General features: G+C 44.6%; 1 protein-coding gene across 2 annotated transcripts; it reads right to left on the bottom strand.

Moving 5' to 3' along the window:
* Nucleotides 1-3,850: 3,850 nt before the first annotated feature.
* On the bottom strand, nucleotides 3,851-11,661 carry Snrpb (small nuclear ribonucleoprotein polypeptides B and B1). 2 transcript variants are annotated; one of them, XM_085834197.1, is made up of 7 exons: nucleotides 11,502-11,661; nucleotides 9,185-9,336; nucleotides 7,488-7,599; nucleotides 5,804-5,961; nucleotides 5,238-5,360; nucleotides 4,809-4,934; nucleotides 3,851-4,146 (listed from the first exon to the last, which is right to left on the bottom strand). In XM_085834197.1, the coding sequence occupies exons 1-7, from the start codon at nucleotides 11,502-11,504 to the stop codon at nucleotides 3,882-3,884; spliced, it is 939 nt and encodes a 312-aa protein (XP_085690323.1). In that variant the 5' UTR covers nucleotides 11,505-11,661; the 3' UTR covers nucleotides 3,851-3,881. The 2 variants fall into 2 exon arrangements, with proteins under 2 accessions (XP_085690323.1, XP_085690321.1); XM_085834195.1 differs by having other exon boundaries at nucleotides 5,238-5,376; nucleotides 5,809-5,961; nucleotides 11,502-11,654.
* Between the last annotated feature and the right edge of the window lie 7,614 nt (nucleotides 11,662-19,275).

Genomic DNA, 19,275 nt, shown 5'->3' with positions numbered 1-19,275 from the left:
GCATATATTCTCATGTCTGTCTTTTTGAGACTATGTCAACATTTTTCTATCGGGCATATATTTTAGTATGAAAATGCTAAATCATAGAATATGTGTATGCTCAAATTTACTAAAATATCCCCACCTAAAACTGACTCTTAGTCTGTTAGTCTGACCCACTCTGTAAGTAAAGCAACGCTTACAGCCCTTAATAAGGAATTCTGGCAATGGGCTTGTTTTTCTTTTGATGCCCTGCTAAACATTGGTTTATTAAACAGAAACAAAGATATAACATACACAAGAGTAAACAACTCCATAGTGAAGTCTAAAGCTACAGATCTGACTCCTAAGGCAATGGAAAAAAATGTTACAAGGAAAGTGGAGGGAAAAAAAGACAAAGAGAGAAATGGAGACAGACGCAAACCCCAAGTGCTGGCATCCAGGCGGTCCAAGTCTTCTTCACAGAGCGGTGTGATGCTGCCTCCTGGTGGATCTGGACTTTCCAAGTTCATCATTTTAAATGCATCTGATTCTCAAAACTTGGTAATGTACATATTTAAAAGGCTCCAAACGATATTCAATGTAAATTTTCCCTTTCATTTTGTTCCTCTCAAAGCAGGCTCTTCCCTAAGCAACTCTTTCCTGAGATAGATTACTGGTAGGTGCGCCTGGACTCAGCAATTTCCTTATTTCTAATACCAAACTTTAAATCAGAAATACTGCTAATAATTTGGAAAAGCCAAAGAAAAGTATTTCCATATAATCTAAGTCATGACTATCTGATTTGTGGTTATTAAAAAGAAATCAAGAATATGAATTCCCAGTGTTCCCACTCCTGAGTCTACCCAGTGGCAATCATTAGAAAGACTTGTCAACATGGGTGATTATCTCCGCAAACCTTTCCTCAACACAATCGACATTAATTTCATAGTGCAAAGGAACAATACATATATAATTTTGCATACCAACTTTCAACTGCCATAGTAGACTTTTTCCTTGGTAATTGCCAATTTCTAAAGGAGGACCTAGTAAATTGTCAGTTGTGTCTAACAAACATGTAACAGGGCAAATGGACTCACTTTCAAGGTAATTAACTTTAATCAACTTTCTTGATAATTAAAATGTTTATATCCTTTGACTCAAATTCCATTTAATTAGCTAAATACAGAGTATATTTATGCAAGATTCAGCCGTCTCATTGTTAGTGAAAAAAATAAGTTAACTGTCCAGTCACAGAGAACTGGTGGTACTTCGCTCATCATGTTTATATATAAAGATCTGAGATGTTTTTGACAGCACAAGCCTGTAATTCCGGCTACTCGGGAATTGGCAAGTGGGGGCTAAACTTAAGGTCTGTCTGAATTTAAGTAAATTCAAAGCTAAAGTGGGCAACTTAGACACTGTCTCAAAATAAAGAGGGCTGAGGACATGGCTTCAGCAGTAGAGCAATTACCAACTGTGGCCAAGGTCCTCAGGTTCCATCTCCAAGACTATAACAAAGAGAAGCTCTTTCTGGGCTAAGATGGTTCAACAGGTAAAAGTGCTTGCCAGATGACCCTGAGACCAAGGAATGAAACAACCCCCACAAGGTGTTCTCTGACCTCCATGTGCACTCCACGGTTCACACTCTCACATATAAACACTACATTTAATTTTAAATAATTAAAGGCTAGGCTAAAGACACAGTGCAGCGTTAACAGCACTGGCTGCTCCTGCAAAGGAGTTAGACTCCGTTCCTAACATCAACAGTGACTCACAAGGGATATGGCACCTAGTCTGGCCTCTGGAGAAACTGGGCAGGGAGAGTATACTTAGGAACATACAACCGCCAAGATACTCCCATATAAATTATCTTAATATAAAAAAAGAATATTTTTGAGTATATAAAAACATAACAAAAAGGAACGAACACCCAGGGGAAGTGGCAAGCACTGTATGCTGGGATTCCATTTTCCTTCAAGTCACTGGATTTGCAAATATTTTTCCCTTCATCCTTTGGTACACTAAACTTCACAACTCTGATAAGTCCCTGGCACCTTTTGTTGTTGCTTATGCTTTCAGTGTCAAACCTAAAAACCCACCATCGTAGTGAATAATGGTTTGTATTCCTTATACTCAGTCTATCTTTTTACCTTTCCTAGATTGTTGAGTGAGGAGAATGGAGTGCAGTAGAGGTCTGTGGTCATTCCTGTCTCACTCAACATTACCTGTTTGAGCTGCTTTTTTTAATTACCTTCAAGCTTATCTCCATAGTCCAGGGCGTCTCTCAATTCCCATCTCTACTCACAGTCCATGCCTAGATGCAACTATTGTACTCTATCACAGCTTTGACAGCTACCTAGACCTTAAACATCTTACTTTGAAAATTGTGGCTGTTCAAGACTCCCTGTGGTACACAAAATTAGCATGTTTCTTTTAAACTATTCCACTAGACTTAAGAGAATCAAATTCACTTAAGTGGTATAACTAGCTTAACAATCATGTTCCAACCCATCTTTCCTCATTTCCTTTCACAATTTTTCATTTTCAGAAACCTTAGACCTCTTTGGTGCCTATTCTCCTGGTTGCTATCTGTGATCACTAACCTTAGTTGTCAACTTGACTAAATTTACAATTAACTAAAAACTGGGTGCACCTGAGGCATTTTTTTCTTAATAAAATCACTTGAACTGGGAAGACCCAATTTTAATCCAGATCTTTTGAGGTGGAAAGATCCATCTTTAATTGGGCCTTCTGCTGACAGCCTATATAAAGCACATGGAAAACAGAAACGTGCCCTTTGCCTTCTTACTCTTGCTGGCACAAGAGAGCCACTTCCTTGAGATTGTGGTGAATACTGAAAACAGACATCCAGCCTTGTGGACTAAACTACTGGATTCTTGGACTTTCTATGGATAGACAGCCATTGTTGGACCAGTTGGACTACAGTCTATAAGCCAATCTAATAAACTAGCTTTTATAATTCATTTTGTAAGCTCTGTTCTAGAGAACTCAATTCACTATCCCAACTATTAGTTTCCTTTCCAGACTGACACTGGTATAGACTTGTATCCATTTCTACCCTACAACTTTGCTCAATTTGTTCACTCACTGGCTGCCTATGGACCTGCAGCTTCCTGAACACACAATCCTATCATCTGCAGTTACTTACTCTCCTAGCTACACATCTTCTTCCCACTGCCCTAACTACAGCTTCCAGCACCCAGTGGAGGCACAGCCACAGCAGGAGCTTCATGTTGTTGGCTGTGCAGCCACTCCCCATCCTGACAGTGCAGGGAATCAAATCTAGCTTTGCACATAATGGACAAATATTCCATCATTAAGCCACATTCCCCAGCCTTAGCTGAGGGATTTGTATTATTTAGCATTTCTTCTGTTCCCAGTTTGATCATGAAAGGATAATGGGATTGATCGCTGACTCTTCACCCCTGCTAATGTGACTTTAGAACTACCACTGCATGCCAAGAAACCAAACACCTCCATGGCTCACCACTAGTCTTGATGCACTAAGTACCAAGACTTAATGCTGCTCACTATCTCTTCATCCAAACAAACTGGCAAGCCCATTACAAGTAGGTTACAGTGTGTGCTGTGCGGCCCTGAGACAGTTATACAGAAGCTACCCACAACCCCTCAAGAACATTTTCACTTTTAGTGTTTGTTTCATACCCAAGGGATGATATTTATTTCATCAAACTGATCTTTACATTTGGTGGGCAAAAAGCTTCATACTGATTCACCTTTGTAATTTTCTTAGTCCAAACAGTAAAATACTAGTGGGAAACAGCTAAAAGTATGATTTAAATTTCCAAGGTAACCTTTTCTAACTATTATGCACTCTGAAGACAAATGAATATATCAACTCTATGTATAACAGTCTCTTAGTTTATTATAAACCAGCTTCATAGGCCACAGAGAAAAAGGACTATGTACATACAGCCTTTTGCGAAGGAAACAGGCAAGGAGCTGAGGAGAACCAAGATGAGTCTAGGGCCTTGGAGGGCACATTTCCCAGGGAGGGAGCCCTGAAAGGGAAACCAGACAATCCAGGGAGACTCCATGAACTGCATAACAAACAAACAGGTCTGTGGTAACCTGACCCTGGGGAACAGAGTCCACATCGCCTCTGAGCTACTGACATAATGCTGTGTGAAGATCAAAGCAGACCTAAAGCAAGAGAAACAAGTTTTTAGTCAGTATCTGATCTATAACTCAAGCCCCCAACTTCCCGGCTCTATAAGTAGCTATCAAGTGTCTACAGGGACATACATGCAGAGCTAGTTGGAGACATTCCTGGAGCTACGTCTGAAAAAACTACAAATGCAAAAATCAGAGACATAAAATAAATGGTCATAAAATTTGACCACTACTTAAGACCTACTATGAAGACTTCATAGAAAGAACACAGGGCTGGTAGTCAAGATGCCCTCTGGGCTTTCTTTTTGGGGAGAGGGGGCAAGAAAGTCTCACAACCTGGCTGACCTCAAAATCAGAGCTCTATCTGCCTCCTGAGTGCTGGAATTAAAAGCATGGGCCACCATGCCCAGCAAGAAAGATACTCCTAAATTAGTCAAGGGCATCAGACAGTCTCTACTGTGATCTCAGACACTCTCATCTGGGTTGAGCCATGAACACATCTCTGTTCTGGAAGCAAAGCCGACCAGTTAAATGCTTACCTCTCCTCGATACTTCCAGGACATAGCTAACCTCCAAGACCTCACTTCCCTGAATTTGAGGCCCCAAAATGGATGTGGTCTAAAGCAAACCTCCAGTTCCTGCCCTAGTAAATTCTAGGAAAAGCAGCCAAACTCAGTGTTTTAGGCACTTACCTCGCATGCCTGGAGGAGGAGGCCGCATCCCAGGAGGGGGCATGCCCATTGGAGTTCCTCGGCCAGGAGGAAGCCCCATTGGGGGACCCATGGGAGGCCGCATGCCAGGAGGTGGGCCCATCATACCTGGAAGAGAAGAGCTCAGGTGACCTTCTAAAAGATGGAAGGAAACATACAAAGCTGTCTACCAAGTCAGAAGGTCTAGTTCATCCTCTCAGCCTCACAAGCAAAGTGGCCCTTGAGCCAGAGTGGCATTCCTAATGGCTCTTGTCCAGCTAGTTCCCAGTTCAGTCAGCCAGGCTGGATCTCAGAGTAATCCTGCTTAATTACACAGACGCATCATCAGCTTCAGTCAAGGATCTATTTCATCATGAATCCAGCTAAGGCACTGTGTGACTAATGCTAGTGTCCTTTGATGACGATACTCACCTGGAGGAGGGGCCCCTCGGCCCATAGGTGGAGGAGGACCCCCACGACCAGGTGGGTACTGAGTTGGGGCTCCTGCAATACTGGCTGTGGCTGCAGCTGCAGCAGCTGCAACAGTGCCTCTTCCTTGTGGGGTCATCACCTAAGGAAATACAGAGGAATGAAAGCAATCTTCAGTGCAGCTTCCTACTCTTCTCCCAAACTGCACTGAGCATCATGGAGTCCTAGAGCTACAGCTCATGCCATTACTTTCCATGTAAAAGTCGTATGTATCAGAAAGCCTGAGTGCTCAATGTCCAGTCTCTTGGCCTGATATTAATATTAAGAGTTCCCAATCCAACTTGGGAAAAGCACTTGTACTTTTAATTAAAACTGGTGACATGGGAAGAGAAATGTCACGGGAACAGTCTCCTAATTTCAGTTGACCAGAATACCTTTTGTACATCTCTTCATACAGTAATAACTGATAATCGTGTCATCCACGAGACTGGTCATTCTGGACTCTTCCCCAAGCTGTGGGTTTGCCCTTATCCTTTCGGCTACCAGAAACTACTATCTTCCTCCAATACCTCACCTGTTGGGATGGCCCTCCAACACCTCGGACTGGCCCAGCAAGTCCTGCAGGAGCCTGGGGCATAGGAACACCAGCCGGGATTCCTCTGCCAGCAGCCCTGCCGATGCCTGGCCCCCCTGCAGCTCCAGCAAGTGGCACTCGGGCAATGCCAGTCTGAAAAAGAGAAAGAAAGATGCTGTAATACTCAGTGTCTTCAAGAATTCTAAGTACATCTTTGGAATAGCACTGCCTAAACCTCTCAGATCTATAAGGCAAATAAACAGCACTAACTGTATAGCCTAACATCATTCCTCCTCCATGCAAAACCAAGAAACCTGTCACCCCTTAAAAAACTACATCTTAAATCTAGAGACACCTGTCACTCAATACCTACATTCATTCCCAAAAGAATAAAGCCGGAGTCAAAGCTCAAAACTATGAGTAAACATAGAACGTGAGCTGGACACAGACACAGACATAAATGACAGTGGCCAAATAATACCTTATACACATTTACCAATGAGAAAAGCTGTACTGCAGAGTTTAAAATACCAAAATGAGTGAGATAAACTACTCTGTACTCACTGGAGAGGCTATCTCAAAGTCATCGGCAGATGTAAAGCAAAGCAGGGGGGGGTAACTGAAAATATTTATAAAAATTTTTCACGTGTTACATACCAACCATGTGTGAATAAAAATAAACACGGGAGCTGAAGCTACAACTCTGTGGCAGAGTGCTTACCCAGCATACATGGCACCCTGGGTTAAACCCAAGCATGGCAAAAATTAAAACAGATGCACACACACATAAATACAGGCTAGAAATATTCTCCCAGTTGGCAATGTCTCAAAGAGAAAACGAATTTGGCCAGGTTCTTTATAAGAGAGCTCTATTTAGAAACATATTTGGTGTTTATAGAACCAAGAACATCTGGGATCAAATGTCAGGTTTACCATTTACTAGCTATGACATCTTAGGTGAGCTAAAACTCAGTTCATTTCATCCATAAGGTGAGGTGGGGTTTTTTTTGTTTTGTTGTTGTTATTTTGTCTTTTTTCAGAGCTGAGGACCAAACTCAGGCCCTTGCACTTGCTAGGCAAGTGCTCTACCACTGAGCTAAATCCCCAACCCCAGATGATAATTTTCAAAAAGCAAACTAAAAACCCCTTACGATGATTAAATAAAACACTAACATCCCTGGTGCACAGGTAATAAATAATAATAAATGCTAATATTCTCTAACTACCAAATAAAACATTCATAAATTCTATTATTTGGAGCTGTTTTGTTATTGTTTTTGTTTGAGACAGGGTCTTATACTATGTAGCCCTGAAATCATAGATCCCCTTGCCTCTCCTGGGACTGACGGCTTGCACCAAAGTACCCAGAAGGACTGTTAATTTTTTTGAGATAATTACAGTTGCCCCTTTCCCTTTCCTCTCCCTTTTTACTAATTGTTGTTGCATACATATACAGAACTGCTGGGTGACCAATATGGCCTCAGGCAGCTCTCTGATGATTAGGATTCCTCTGGGCGTGGGCATTAAAGTCACAAATTCTAGCTGTCTCTCCACTCACTGGCAAGGTAGCTGTTTTAAGATTTCATTTACTATCTGTAAAGGGATGCAGAGCCAGAGTACCTGACAGAGCCTGGCTCTCATAAGGGCCTCCCTTCAACAGGTACTCAGGAAGGACTTACATCTTTGGGAGGAGGTCCTTCTACTGTCATGGAGACCAGGTTCTCCCCTCGAAGCAACACCAGACCAAGGACTCGCTTCTCTTCCCTTTCTGCTTGTTTGGAGTTCTTTGGCCTAAAATTGAATTTTTAGAAGAAAAATAAGCAAGTATTAGAAGGCAGGGAACATTAGGTTTACCAAGGTCGGCTGTGTATTACATGATCTGACAAATAGTATATAAACTTTCTAAAACAGGCAGTACCCCAGGCAAGGTGATCTCACATGGAGATAGCTAGCTGTTGTTTCCTACCAAGCCAAGTAGACACGAAGACCAGGAAACAGGACAAGCAGCAAGAAACCCCAGCCATGGCTAAGATGCTTCCACAGCCAATGGCAAAGCCTTTCCTGGTTGTCTCAGCTACTACCTTGTTTCCTCCCTTCAGCTTAAGACTTCACAGAAAGAGACAGGCTGAACAATTCTTTATCAAAAGTGAGTGACTGGCTCCACACCCACGCAGTGTACGATTCAACCTCAAGGCCTACTACAATCCACCCTTCACCTTATATGAGAAACAGATGGAATAAAGGAAAGAGATTCCACACACACAGATGCTGACTTTTCACAAGGGTGACCTCAGGCCAGAGCCCACCCCAAACAAACCACCAAAGTCGATGAATGGGATGAGGGTGAACTAGGAAAACTAACAAGATGGGAGCAGGAAGCTATAAAGACAAAATGTCCTGATTTTTAAAAAGACAACTTGATTTTATTTTTTTCCTTTTTTAGCTCATACTGGTTTGTTAAATAAGCCTATAGTGTGGCTTTTCATAATGGAAACTAATAAGTAGTCAAGCTTTTTTTCTCATTAACTTTATTTAAAACACATTTTTCAACATTTTTTAAACCGGAAAATCAGTTTTGTTTTTAAAATGGGAGTTCCACACTGATCTGCTGGTCCCACTCTAACACCTACCAAGCACTCAGACATCTCTGCATTTTTATTCTATACTTGATCTTGGGCCACAAAAGAAAACAATCTCAAAAAGAACTTAAGGGAATTCAGTCAGTCCATAATATGAATGCTGCATAGGACAAGAGTGTCATATGACAAGGCTCACCATCTTGTTGAGCCTCAAGATGTCCTGAATATATAAAACAGGACTGAAATAGACCACTTTGTTTAAGGGCCTGAGTTAGCTAGTAACTTACAGAATTGCAGCAAACCAGAAAATATCTCCATTTTTTTAATTTTTATTTTTTAGAAAATGTCAACAAAAATGACTGGCCCCAAGCCCACATGGGGAGCAGAGCACTTACCCTGAAGAGGGTCAGAGGCTTCTTAAAGCAGTTTCAGACCAGGCCGCATTAGGAGAGCCCTGTAGGCTACAGCTTTACAAATAGGTAATGAGGCCAGAAAATCAAGCTCTCCCCCCTCACACACCTGTGGGGAGAACATGAGAGCCCTTTACCCCAGTACCCAGGGGCATGCAAATCAGAGTAATTAAAAGCCTAGCAGCCCTCCTCACCTCTTCCACTTTGCTAAACTCAGAGAGCAAGGTTTGCGGGATGAAGGAAGCTATGTCTTGGTGGCCAACTGTCCCATTTAAGTCAAAAGCAGGAGAGCAAGAGCACTAGCTGCATTAGCATCCCAAATGTGGCCCACCCCTCCCATCCACTTCCTCCTCAGCTCCTTCTCCCGCCAAACAGCCCTCTCCTTACTTGATCTTCCTAAACTCATCACAGTCACACAGAATCAAATTCATGTGCTTGTCGAAGGCTTTGAAGGTCCCGATGAAGATCCGGCCATCCTGCAGGATGCACCTCATCCTGTAGTCAATGTGCTGCAGCATCTTGCTGCTCTTGCCCACCGTCTGTGAGGAGAACAGGCACCAGGGAGGCTCAGCTCTTCTGCACTCTCTCACTTCTGGCCCTCCCCCAAGTCTTCCACCAGACTAATCTCTCAACAATTTTCAACTGTCTTCCACACAGTCTTTACCTGAGACTCTTCCTATCGCCCAGCTTCAGCCTAGACTTCTGCCAGGTAACCTGCTAGTCTCCCTTCCCTTAAAAAAGTGACCTTCCCCAGACTCTAGTGACTTTGCTTATGTTGTGTCTGTCTCAGGAGACTCTAAGTGTCCACAAATTGACCAAGTCCACCCATACTAAATGGCAGACTCAGTGCTATGAACATATAAATCCATCAAAACAACTAAGAACTGGAATTTGACTGGCACCAAAAATCCACTAAAGGAAAAGCTTATTACCAGAAAGTGAATCAAGTCTGAAGCAAGAATGGAGTCCTCAAACCAAGCACTGGTTAGCATGCCTCCAGGGCTTGGTGTAATAGGGTTAACTTTTCTGGGCTAGTGTTAGTTAGTTTGGATACTTAACACTGATATATAACTTGTTACCCTTAATTTTTAATTAAGGCAGCAACAGTTTCTATCCTGGCTTCCAATATAGCTTTGCAAAAATAAAGGGGGAGCCTATACACATCTCAAGGTGAACAGATGTACCTGTCTCTATTAGAAACATGGGCTCCCCCCCCCAACCTAACTGGCGTTATGCCACCCCTAACCACCCAAGTATCACCTCTGCCAGGAACTGCAATTGCTGTTCACTCCCGTTTTACCCCATCCTAACCTAAAGATCCAGATTGTGTTTTCTGCTTAATCCCCTTAAATAACTGTTCACGGGGATCAGCATACATCGGTCCCTTTGCCTAGTAACAGCTAATACTTTATTGGATACTCTCTGTATATCCAGGCCCTTGAAAGGGATTGTGTATTTCATTTGATCCTCAAAATTGGACCCAGTGTCATTCATTTTTACTGGTAAAATAGGCTACTCCGGCTGAAGATTAACTAAGGACTTGCCTCAGTCAACTCAAGAAAGAAAGAAAGAGAGAAAGAGAGAGAGAGAGAGAGAGAGAGAGAGAGAGAGAAAGAAAGAAAGAAAGAAAGAAAGAAAGAAAGAAAGAAAGAAAGAAAGAAAGAAAGAAAGAAAGAAAGAAAGAAAAGCAATATCCTGTTTGACCACCTCGGGTTTCTTCAGCTCCGCAACTAGAGTAATGTTTTGGAGAAATTCGAGGTATTTATTACATTTACTCTGTAGCCAAACCTAATCTCAAAATCAGGATCCTCTGCCTTCTGAGTACAGAAATGATAACAAACTGAGATTTCAAGCAAAGACCACTTTCCCTGGTTGACCTTTAAAAACTTAAGTTCATTAAGCCTGGGAAAAATCTTGCAGCGATCGTTCACTACCAACAGGATAAAGCAAGGCTGGGCCTTCAGCAACCAGGCTCCTGGAAAGTTCCGGCCATCGACTGCTTTGCTCTCTCAGTTTTCCAGATTGCTAACCCTCCCTCCCATGGGGGAGCCGGGCGCCCCGGAACAATCATTTGGGAGTCACCTCCTGGAGAAAGCGTTCTCGCTCCTCCCCCTGCCGTTACTTTTGCCTAACGCTGGGCTACCATAGCGATATTAGTTATATTATATTGTAGCTATATTAGGACTGCCTGGCCAGAAACTGGCCCAAGTGAAGACAGAACTTACTTTAGGGTGCAGCCCCGGCGCCCGACACAGCCCATCATCAAAATAAGAGTTGCAAGGTCGCGCGCACTCTGCTAGCAAACCCTCTCCTCCAGCCTCCCGCTCCCTCCGCTGCTCCACTCCGGTTTCGGGCCGTGACCTCCGCTACTCCTCCGCCTCGCCCGGCGCTGCCGGGTCGGCCGGAGGCCTGCGCCTGCTCCAAAAGCCCGGGCACACACTGACGCCCAAACTTAAAGCTACGGAGGCCGCGGGGCCGAAACCGCCGTGGCTCCGGGACACGACGTTTGACGGCCGCGCATCAGCCTCTGTCCCCCGGTCGGCCTTCCCTCTCTACCGGGGCGCAGCCTCACGGCAAGTCCAGGCCTTTGGCGCTGGGATGAAGCGGCTTCCACCCCGACCTCCTCCGCCACGGGCGGCTCGGCTCGGCTCCAGCCCACGGACGCCGCCAGCTACCGCCCTGCGGCCAGCCCGCGCCTTCTCACCATGGTGGCGGCTCGGATGGCTCAGATTCCCGCCGGATTCTCTGCCACAGAGGCCTAGTCGCCAGCCAGCCAGCCGCTAGATTCCCGCCGCCGCCGCTAACGGAAATGCAGCCTTTAAAATGCCGCCGCTAGTGAAGTTACTTCCGGTCCGGCCTCGGCCCTGGAGTTCCGGTCTCTGGAAGGCAATTAGGGGGCGGAGCATTAGCATCAGCTGACGGATTGTAGGGTGGAGTTTTTGTTTTGGGTGGAGTTTTCCCACCTTTGTTAACCCTATTGGGCTTTTCCTCCTCGTTTTGTTTTGCTTTAGACGGGGTCTCACTGGGTCTTGAGCTTCGGATCCTCCTACCCACAGCGTTCTTAGTACCAGATGCTGGCGTACACCATACGTGGGCGGCAAACATCCTTGGATCCTCAGTAGGACAGACACCTCCCCAGCTAAAGTCTCGGCTGGAGTGCTTGGTTTACACGCCGATGTCCCGGAACCCCACTCCCATCCAGTTCTCACCCAGCGCTCTTGTGAACTCACTCTAAGAAGCCACTGCTCAAGTTCTCTCTATGTTCTTCCCTCTTTGTATTTGCTTTGGTCTCACTAGGAGCGATAGACTCACAGGTATATGCACACCCTCACGCCCTTACCTCCAGGATTTAAACAGAAATGACAGTCCTGGTGAGAACTTTCCTGACCATTCTTTCTAGGAAAAAAAAAAAAAATTGCAACTTTCTCAGGCTCTTCGCGCTTCCTTTTTGCTTGTTTTCAAATATTGATTGCTATCTGACATACTAAACCGTAGTCCCCTCATTACTGGAAGGGCATGCCTTCCAAGACTCCGAGTAACTCCCCAAGTCACAGTATGCTTTTTTTTTTCTACATAGCATGCTTACGATATGCATATCCTTTTCACTTAAGGCAAGTGTATTTTATTTATTTATTTATTTATTTGGTTTTTCGAGACAGGGTTTCTCTGTGTAGCCCTGGCTGTCCTGGAACTCACTTTGTAGACCAGGCTGGCCTCGAACTCAGAAATTCGCCTGCCTCCGCCTCCCGAGTGCTGGGATTAAAGGCGTACGCCACCACGCCCGGCCAAGGCAAGTGTATTTTGGCACCCTTGAATTGACTTTAAAAACCGGGATTTAAGCCGGGCGTGGTGGCGTACGCCTTTAATCCCAGCACTCGGGAGGCAGAGGCAGGCGGATTTCTGAGTTCGAGGCCAGCCTGGTCTACAAAGTGAGTTCCAGGACAGCCATATAGAGAAACCCTGTCTCGAAAAAAAACAAACAAACAAACAAAAAAAAAAAAAAAAAAACCGGGATTTAAGCAAGACAAGTTTTGGGTCGAAGGTATGGATTGATGTTCCCTTCCCGCCTCTCAAAGTCGGGCCTGGCTACAGGAGGTGGCTACTTCAGTCTCTATATCCCCCTCTGGTAGGAATCTCAGCTAGAGTCACCTCCATAGGTATTCTCCCCAGCCCCAGGCTCCAGCTAGCCACCAGAGAAAAAAACCCCAACTCCTCCCCACCACATCACAACCCCACCCATTCCCTTCCTCACCCCTTCCTCCCCTACCCAATTCCCTCTCTCCATCCATCTCCAATGACTATTTAGTTTCCCATCTGAGTGAGACTGAAATCCCCCCTTGGGACCAACAGTGGTATGGAAAGGAGGCAGTGTGTGTGGGGGGGGGGTGGATTTGTAAGGGTGGGATTGGGAAGAGAAAGAGGGAGCAAGGGCTATAATCCAGATATAAAGTGAATAAAAGAAAATTATTGAAAAAACAAAACAACAAAAACAAAAACGGGATTTAGCCAGGCAGTGGTGGCCTTTAACACCAGCACTCAGGAGGCAGAGACAGGCTGATCACTGAGTTCGAGGCCAGCCTGCTCTACAGAGCAAGTTCCAGGACAGCCAGAGCTACACAGAGAAACCCTATCTTGAAAAACAGAAACAAAACAAAACAAAAACAAAAGGATAACAGGAACTACCTGAACACCAGTGCTGCAGTGTAGGCCCGCCAGTGCAGTGAGCCCTCTGAGTACTGAGTGGGTAGCACACACAGCGTGGACACCTGCATGGGGACCTTCCCCAAGGGCTGATCCGTGGTTAAGGCCAAGACATAGCATTCTTCCTGCTACTCAGAACAGTGCATGACACAGAACATTAGTTGCTTATTTCTGGAATTTTCATTTAGTATTTTCAAACTGATAGGCCAAAGGTACCTGAAACTTGGATAAGAGAGTACTGTATATATTGTTAAGTTATTGCCTCATTAGCATGTAAGCTCCAATACATTATGGATTTTTCTTTGTAAACTGTTTATTATTTAGACTACTGCTTAGCATAAAGGGCTTAGTAAGCGTTTGTTTAATGAATTAATGAATTAATCTCATTTGGCTCCATTACTCTTTAAACATTGCCTATATGCCTAGAACTTTCTAATTTATTCCTCTGACCTTGGGTTTTTTTTTTGTTTTTGTTTTTTCTAACTTTTGGTCTTTTATATAAAATCACTTGCTTAATAGCTGCCCAGCAGATAGGCTAAATTTAACATGTTGAAAACTGAATTCTTGGCCTTATTACTCCTCCCTTCCCATCTCAGAAGTTTTGTCAAGTTACGAAAACAAGGAATGGTGCTAAGACTTTGGTACATTGGGTAGATTGTGTAGAGCACACAAAGCCCTGGGTTCAATCCCCAGCACCGTATAAACTGGGCCTGGTAAGCTATGCCTACCATCCTAGCACTCAGACAGTGAGATGGGTACACAAGGAGTTGGAAACCAGCCTGGGCTCCTCAGGCTCCTGTCTCAAAACAAACAAACAAACAACAGAACAGAACAAAGTAATGAGGACATGAAGCATAGTCAGTTCCTTTCTTCAGTTTATAATCTACCTGTCAGGAAACTGTCCAGCCCCCACTGTCACCCTACCTTGCATAGGACTACTGTTATTGGTTCCACTGCTGTGAATGCTAGTCTTAGCCACCAGCCTCTCTCACTTGGATTACCAAATGAGTCTGTAACTGTTCTCTTGGCTTTACTCTTGTTCTCAGGGCAGCCAGAGGGGTCCTTCTAAATTATCCTGGGATTCTCTCAGGTGATTGCATAGCCTGCCTTCTACCTCCCACTGACTTCCCAGGACTCATGGGAAAACCCAGCCTGTCCTCTCCTTAACCTCATCTCCTTCAGCATCCTGCTCATTCACCAGTCTCCAGTTGCATGGGTCTCTTTGTTGCTTCTCAACCATAGCAAGGGCACGGTACCTCCTCAGAACTCTGCCCTCTTCACACCATTTCTACTTGATATCTCCGTTGTCCCATTTCTGTGAACCTACAGATAGGGACACGAAGGCCCAGCAAGATAAATTAGCATGCCCAAGGTGTCATAATCAGAATGGAAATATAGGTAGGTACATCTGATAAAGCTGTCTGTTTGTCCCCAGGTTACCCTGTCACCAGCAGATGCATAATTCATTGAGGCACTTATAAATACATATTTAGAGCCAGCCACGTGGCACGTGCATGCTACCCCAAAACTTGAGCGATGGAGACAGAAGGATCAGGAGTCAAAGCCAGTTTCAGCTACATAGCAAAGTCTTGGTCAGGCTGGGCTGCACAAAACCTTGTCACACACACACACACAAAAATCTATTTACTACTAATACTGTGTATTGTTATTGGGCAAAAGAGTTCCCTTTCTCAAGAATCCTTGAGCTTGTTCAGCTTTACTGAACAGGAAAAAAAAAAAAAAAAAAAAACAAAAGGAATAAGTATATAATACAAGGATCCAGTGATGGGAACAGTAAGGCCAGCTAGGGATATGGGGAATGGTGGTATTCACCTTGGCCATGTCATTGAGGAGAGGCCCACAAGCCAGGGCTTAGATAATACTACAGATACCATGTAGTCCAGCTATAAAACTTTGTTCAGACAACCATGAGGACGATGCTTCTGACTTCCCGAATGCATCCCAGTCCACTGTAGCTCGTCCCACTACAACTTTAATTTGCAAGGCACCTCTCCCAGGCTCTGCCGCTTCTCTTCCACATTTTTCACCCTCTCTAGTTTCTTTGCCAGTAGATTCAGTAGTAAAGTCCAATCTCCATGTTTTTTATCATTTTACTAGTTTATCCAGCTACATCTCCAATGTTGCAAAGTAAATTTATTTTCTCAGACTCTTTTCACAGCTTGACACACACACATCAGAAGTCAAGTATGCCTCTGCTCACAGTCATTTATCAGACTTAAGGTCCAGCCTTCTACTTTTACCCTAGGCTATTAAAATGACAAAAGTCCTTTAAGTGGTAATAACATACATACAATGAAGCCAGGCAGTGGTGGCACATGCCTTTAATAAGAGTTGCTTTGGTCATGGTGTCTCTTCACTGTAGTGAGACCCTAACTAAGGCACTAAGTTAAGTCCCCATCGCCAGAACCCACACATTGAAAGAAGAGAGCTCTAGTGTCAAGGGATCTGACACTCTATTTTTGGCCTCTGGCACCAAGTGTACACGTGGTGCACAGAGATACAGGCAAAACACCCACAAACACTAAATTAATTGAAATTTTAAAAAAACTGGAGATAGTAGAAATGACCACAGACTATTCTTAGATGTAAAGTGCATCATATATGAGGTAAAAAGATTATTTTGTCAAGACAAATTATACACACACATATATGTGAGTGTGTGTGTGTGTGTGTGTGTGTGTGCACCATGGTTTTAAAGAAGGGAAAACTGTCAAGATGGTAGGGAGGGCTAGGTTATGTTTTCTTTTGTTTTGCCTGGCTGGTACTGATGAAAAATATTAGAAATGCCAAAATAATTCAGTTTAAAGAAAATAGCCTAGCCTCAGTTAAAAGGCTCCTTCCCTGCTCTTCATCTGTGGCTCGCTTACACATTGCATGAGAGAATTCCCGCGGCCACAGGGATATAGTCCTCCCCTGGGCTCCTCCTGTCTTATCTGCAAAGTAGGCGAGGACTGAAAGTAGGGTGTCCCCTCTCTCCTTTGTGAGAGAAGGCCAGCCTCCATCCAAGGAACTCAGGCTCAGGTCAAGTTTAAACTAGGACAAATACCCTGTTCCAGGACTATGGGGAACCCAGTGAGAAAAGAGGCCCCCATGTTCTGGAGGACTGGTGAGGCCCTGAACTTGAACAAACTCCTACATCTTCTGTCTCTGTGGATGAGCAACCCTTTAAGACTGGTGATTCATCTCAGCCGTAGCCTCCCCCAGTTTGGCCTTCCAACCCCCAGTTCCTCTCACTGGTATTCGTGGTGTGCCTCTGCCAGCTGGGTTCATACCCCACATGCTGGATACTGTCTTACTCCTTTCCGATCCCACCTAGTTGTCCCATGCCCCTCCTACTGAGAACTACCATGTCTGAATCTTGGGCCCACTTAAGTCTCTGAGACGCCAGAGGCTCTTACCCCCAAGTGCCCTACCCAGTCAGATTGGTCCAGAACCCTTGCAGACTCTACAGCACTCAGTAAATGTCACCTGAAAGCATGGGCTATCTCCATTCCTGGCTGATTGCTAATAGCCACTCCTGTCACCATGACTCTCAGGACCATCTTAGTTACTTCTTTGTTGCTGTGATGAGACACCATTGGTGAGACCACTGTCTTACAATCTGGCCCAATTGGTAATGGGAGCAGAGGGAAAAGACACTATAGAAAGTCTCCAGAATGCTTAGGGGTTAGCAAACGGGGAGACCACAGAGCTCGGAGGTTTCTGGAATACTGGCTAACTACCTCTGATAGATACAAACGTTTCTCACACTGTTTTCTCTAAGCTCCTGACTGCTCTACTGCTGTGTCCCTTTGGAATTCTCTTTCAAGAGCACAGGAACAGACGGCTGCAGAAACCCAGGCCACAGAGAAACGGAGAACTCTACTGCATACACGCAGGGACTGACACTGGGAGCTTTAGTCCAAATTTCAGAGCCCAGTTGTTTTTCTCCAACTCTTCAGACCTGGTGGCATGGGACGTCTCCTCTGCCTCGACTCAGACAGTGGCTGTCTTGGTTGGTGTGACAGCTGAAATGCTTCACCAGGTCCTTTAGACTCAAGGGCCTCCTACTGGAGTCAGCAGAATTGGAAACACCACTCTTCTCCTAGGAACTCCAGAGCTAAACTTGAAGGAATTCTCCTCACTGTCCTGAGATCTCCCCTCCCCCTCCCCCTCCCCCTCCCCCTCCCCCTCCCCCTCCCCCTCCCCCTCCCCCTCCCCCTCCTTACTGCCAGATCGATATACCCTGGGGTCTCTTTCTGTCACCTTACTGCCAGATCATAACCTGGAGGTCTCTCTGTAGAATTCTCAAGTAGAGTTGATTACACTACCTACATCATGTTTATAAGAGTCACCAATTTTCCTATATGAAGCTACCTGGTTCAAAGATGGTAATAGGTGGCCAGACACAGAGATCCCATGATCTGAACCACCTGAGGTATTTCACATCAATCCAAATCGATGAATAAAGCACCCTCACTAGGGTTTCCCAGCTGGAGGCAAGAGTAAGGCTTATTAGGACACAGATTCTGCCTATTCTTCCAATGTAACTCATACCTGGTCAGCCATCTAGAGAATTGGTTCTCTTTATTACCCATTACACCTGGCTAAGCATGCTCCACAAGCTGCTTGGCTTCCACTCTAGATTGCCATAGTCCTCAGTTTGACCCTCATTCATTATCAACATATCCCTCAGGAGGCTCATCAGGCTTTATATTAAGGCTTCGCAGCCATCCCAGGGAAATGATTATGGAGTCCAGAAAACAAGTTGATGTTCCCTCCACATAGAAAACCCTGAACTGTTTTTTACCAGGCCACCCATTGAGGAATTATTTAGTCCTTGGAGTCTGTTTGCAACTATAGTCAAGCTACTGATGTAGAAGAAACTCAAGCATAGAATTAACGTTACAGAGTGTGCTAATAGATTTCCTTAGGAGACAGTAAGTCACACAGTGGAATTTAGCTAAGGGAGCACTGCCTCCCAACTACCCCAGAGGTAAGTAGTACGCTAACCAGACCCATTAGAGATAAGTGACATTTACAGTGCTAGGATGCAACCGTTTGCTCACCAGGATTCACTAGCCTTTAAGTTCATCCCCAAAGAACATGCCTCCAGCTCAGGGGGCAGTGCAGGGTCACGGTCAGTGTTAAATCCTGGCCTGTCATAAAGGCCCAGATCTCCTAAGAAAACTATAATCCTGTCAGATGGGCAAGATGGATAACCCCAGGTAACAATCATTTGAAAAGAACAACACTGGTGTACTTAAGAAATAATGCTGGCAGTGTCTTTGCTGTATAAAAATCTCCCGGCTGCCAAAGTGGCCATACTTACTAGCAGTCTCCTGTCTCTGTTTAAATTGTTCAAAGTGTAACCTGGGGCCTAGGACTGAACAAGAGATTGAAGGATGACAGCATAAGTGGAATGCACAAGCCTGGAGTTTGTATCAGTCAGTAAATCTTCCTTTTAAGGCTTGCTCTCTTTTGAGCATTATAGCCCGAGCAGGACAAATGTCATTAAAGAGGTTTTCTTCATTAATATCTAGATATGCAGAGTGATTTCTCTCTGGGAAGGCGTACTATTTCTATAACATTCCAAGGCTTATCACGGTAGAGTCATCTGTTCAGAGTTAAGACCTTCCACGACCAGAAGCTTAAAGCACCTATTTCTTTGAGCCTTTTGAAAATCTTGGGGTGACACCCAGGTGGAAGCCACCTACACACATCTCCACATCCTTGTGAGTAATTAAGAGTCTCTTCCTTTTCTGAACTCTATGATA

This window comes from Mus caroli, unplaced genomic scaffold, assembly GCF_978045245.1.
Source record: "Mus caroli unplaced genomic scaffold, Mus_caroli_1 scaffold_2, whole genome shotgun sequence".
Taxonomy (NCBI): Eukaryota; Metazoa; Chordata; class Mammalia; order Rodentia; family Muridae; genus Mus; species Mus caroli.
Note: the sequence above shows the minus strand (reverse complement) of the source record. Positions and strands in the feature narration are given on the sequence as shown.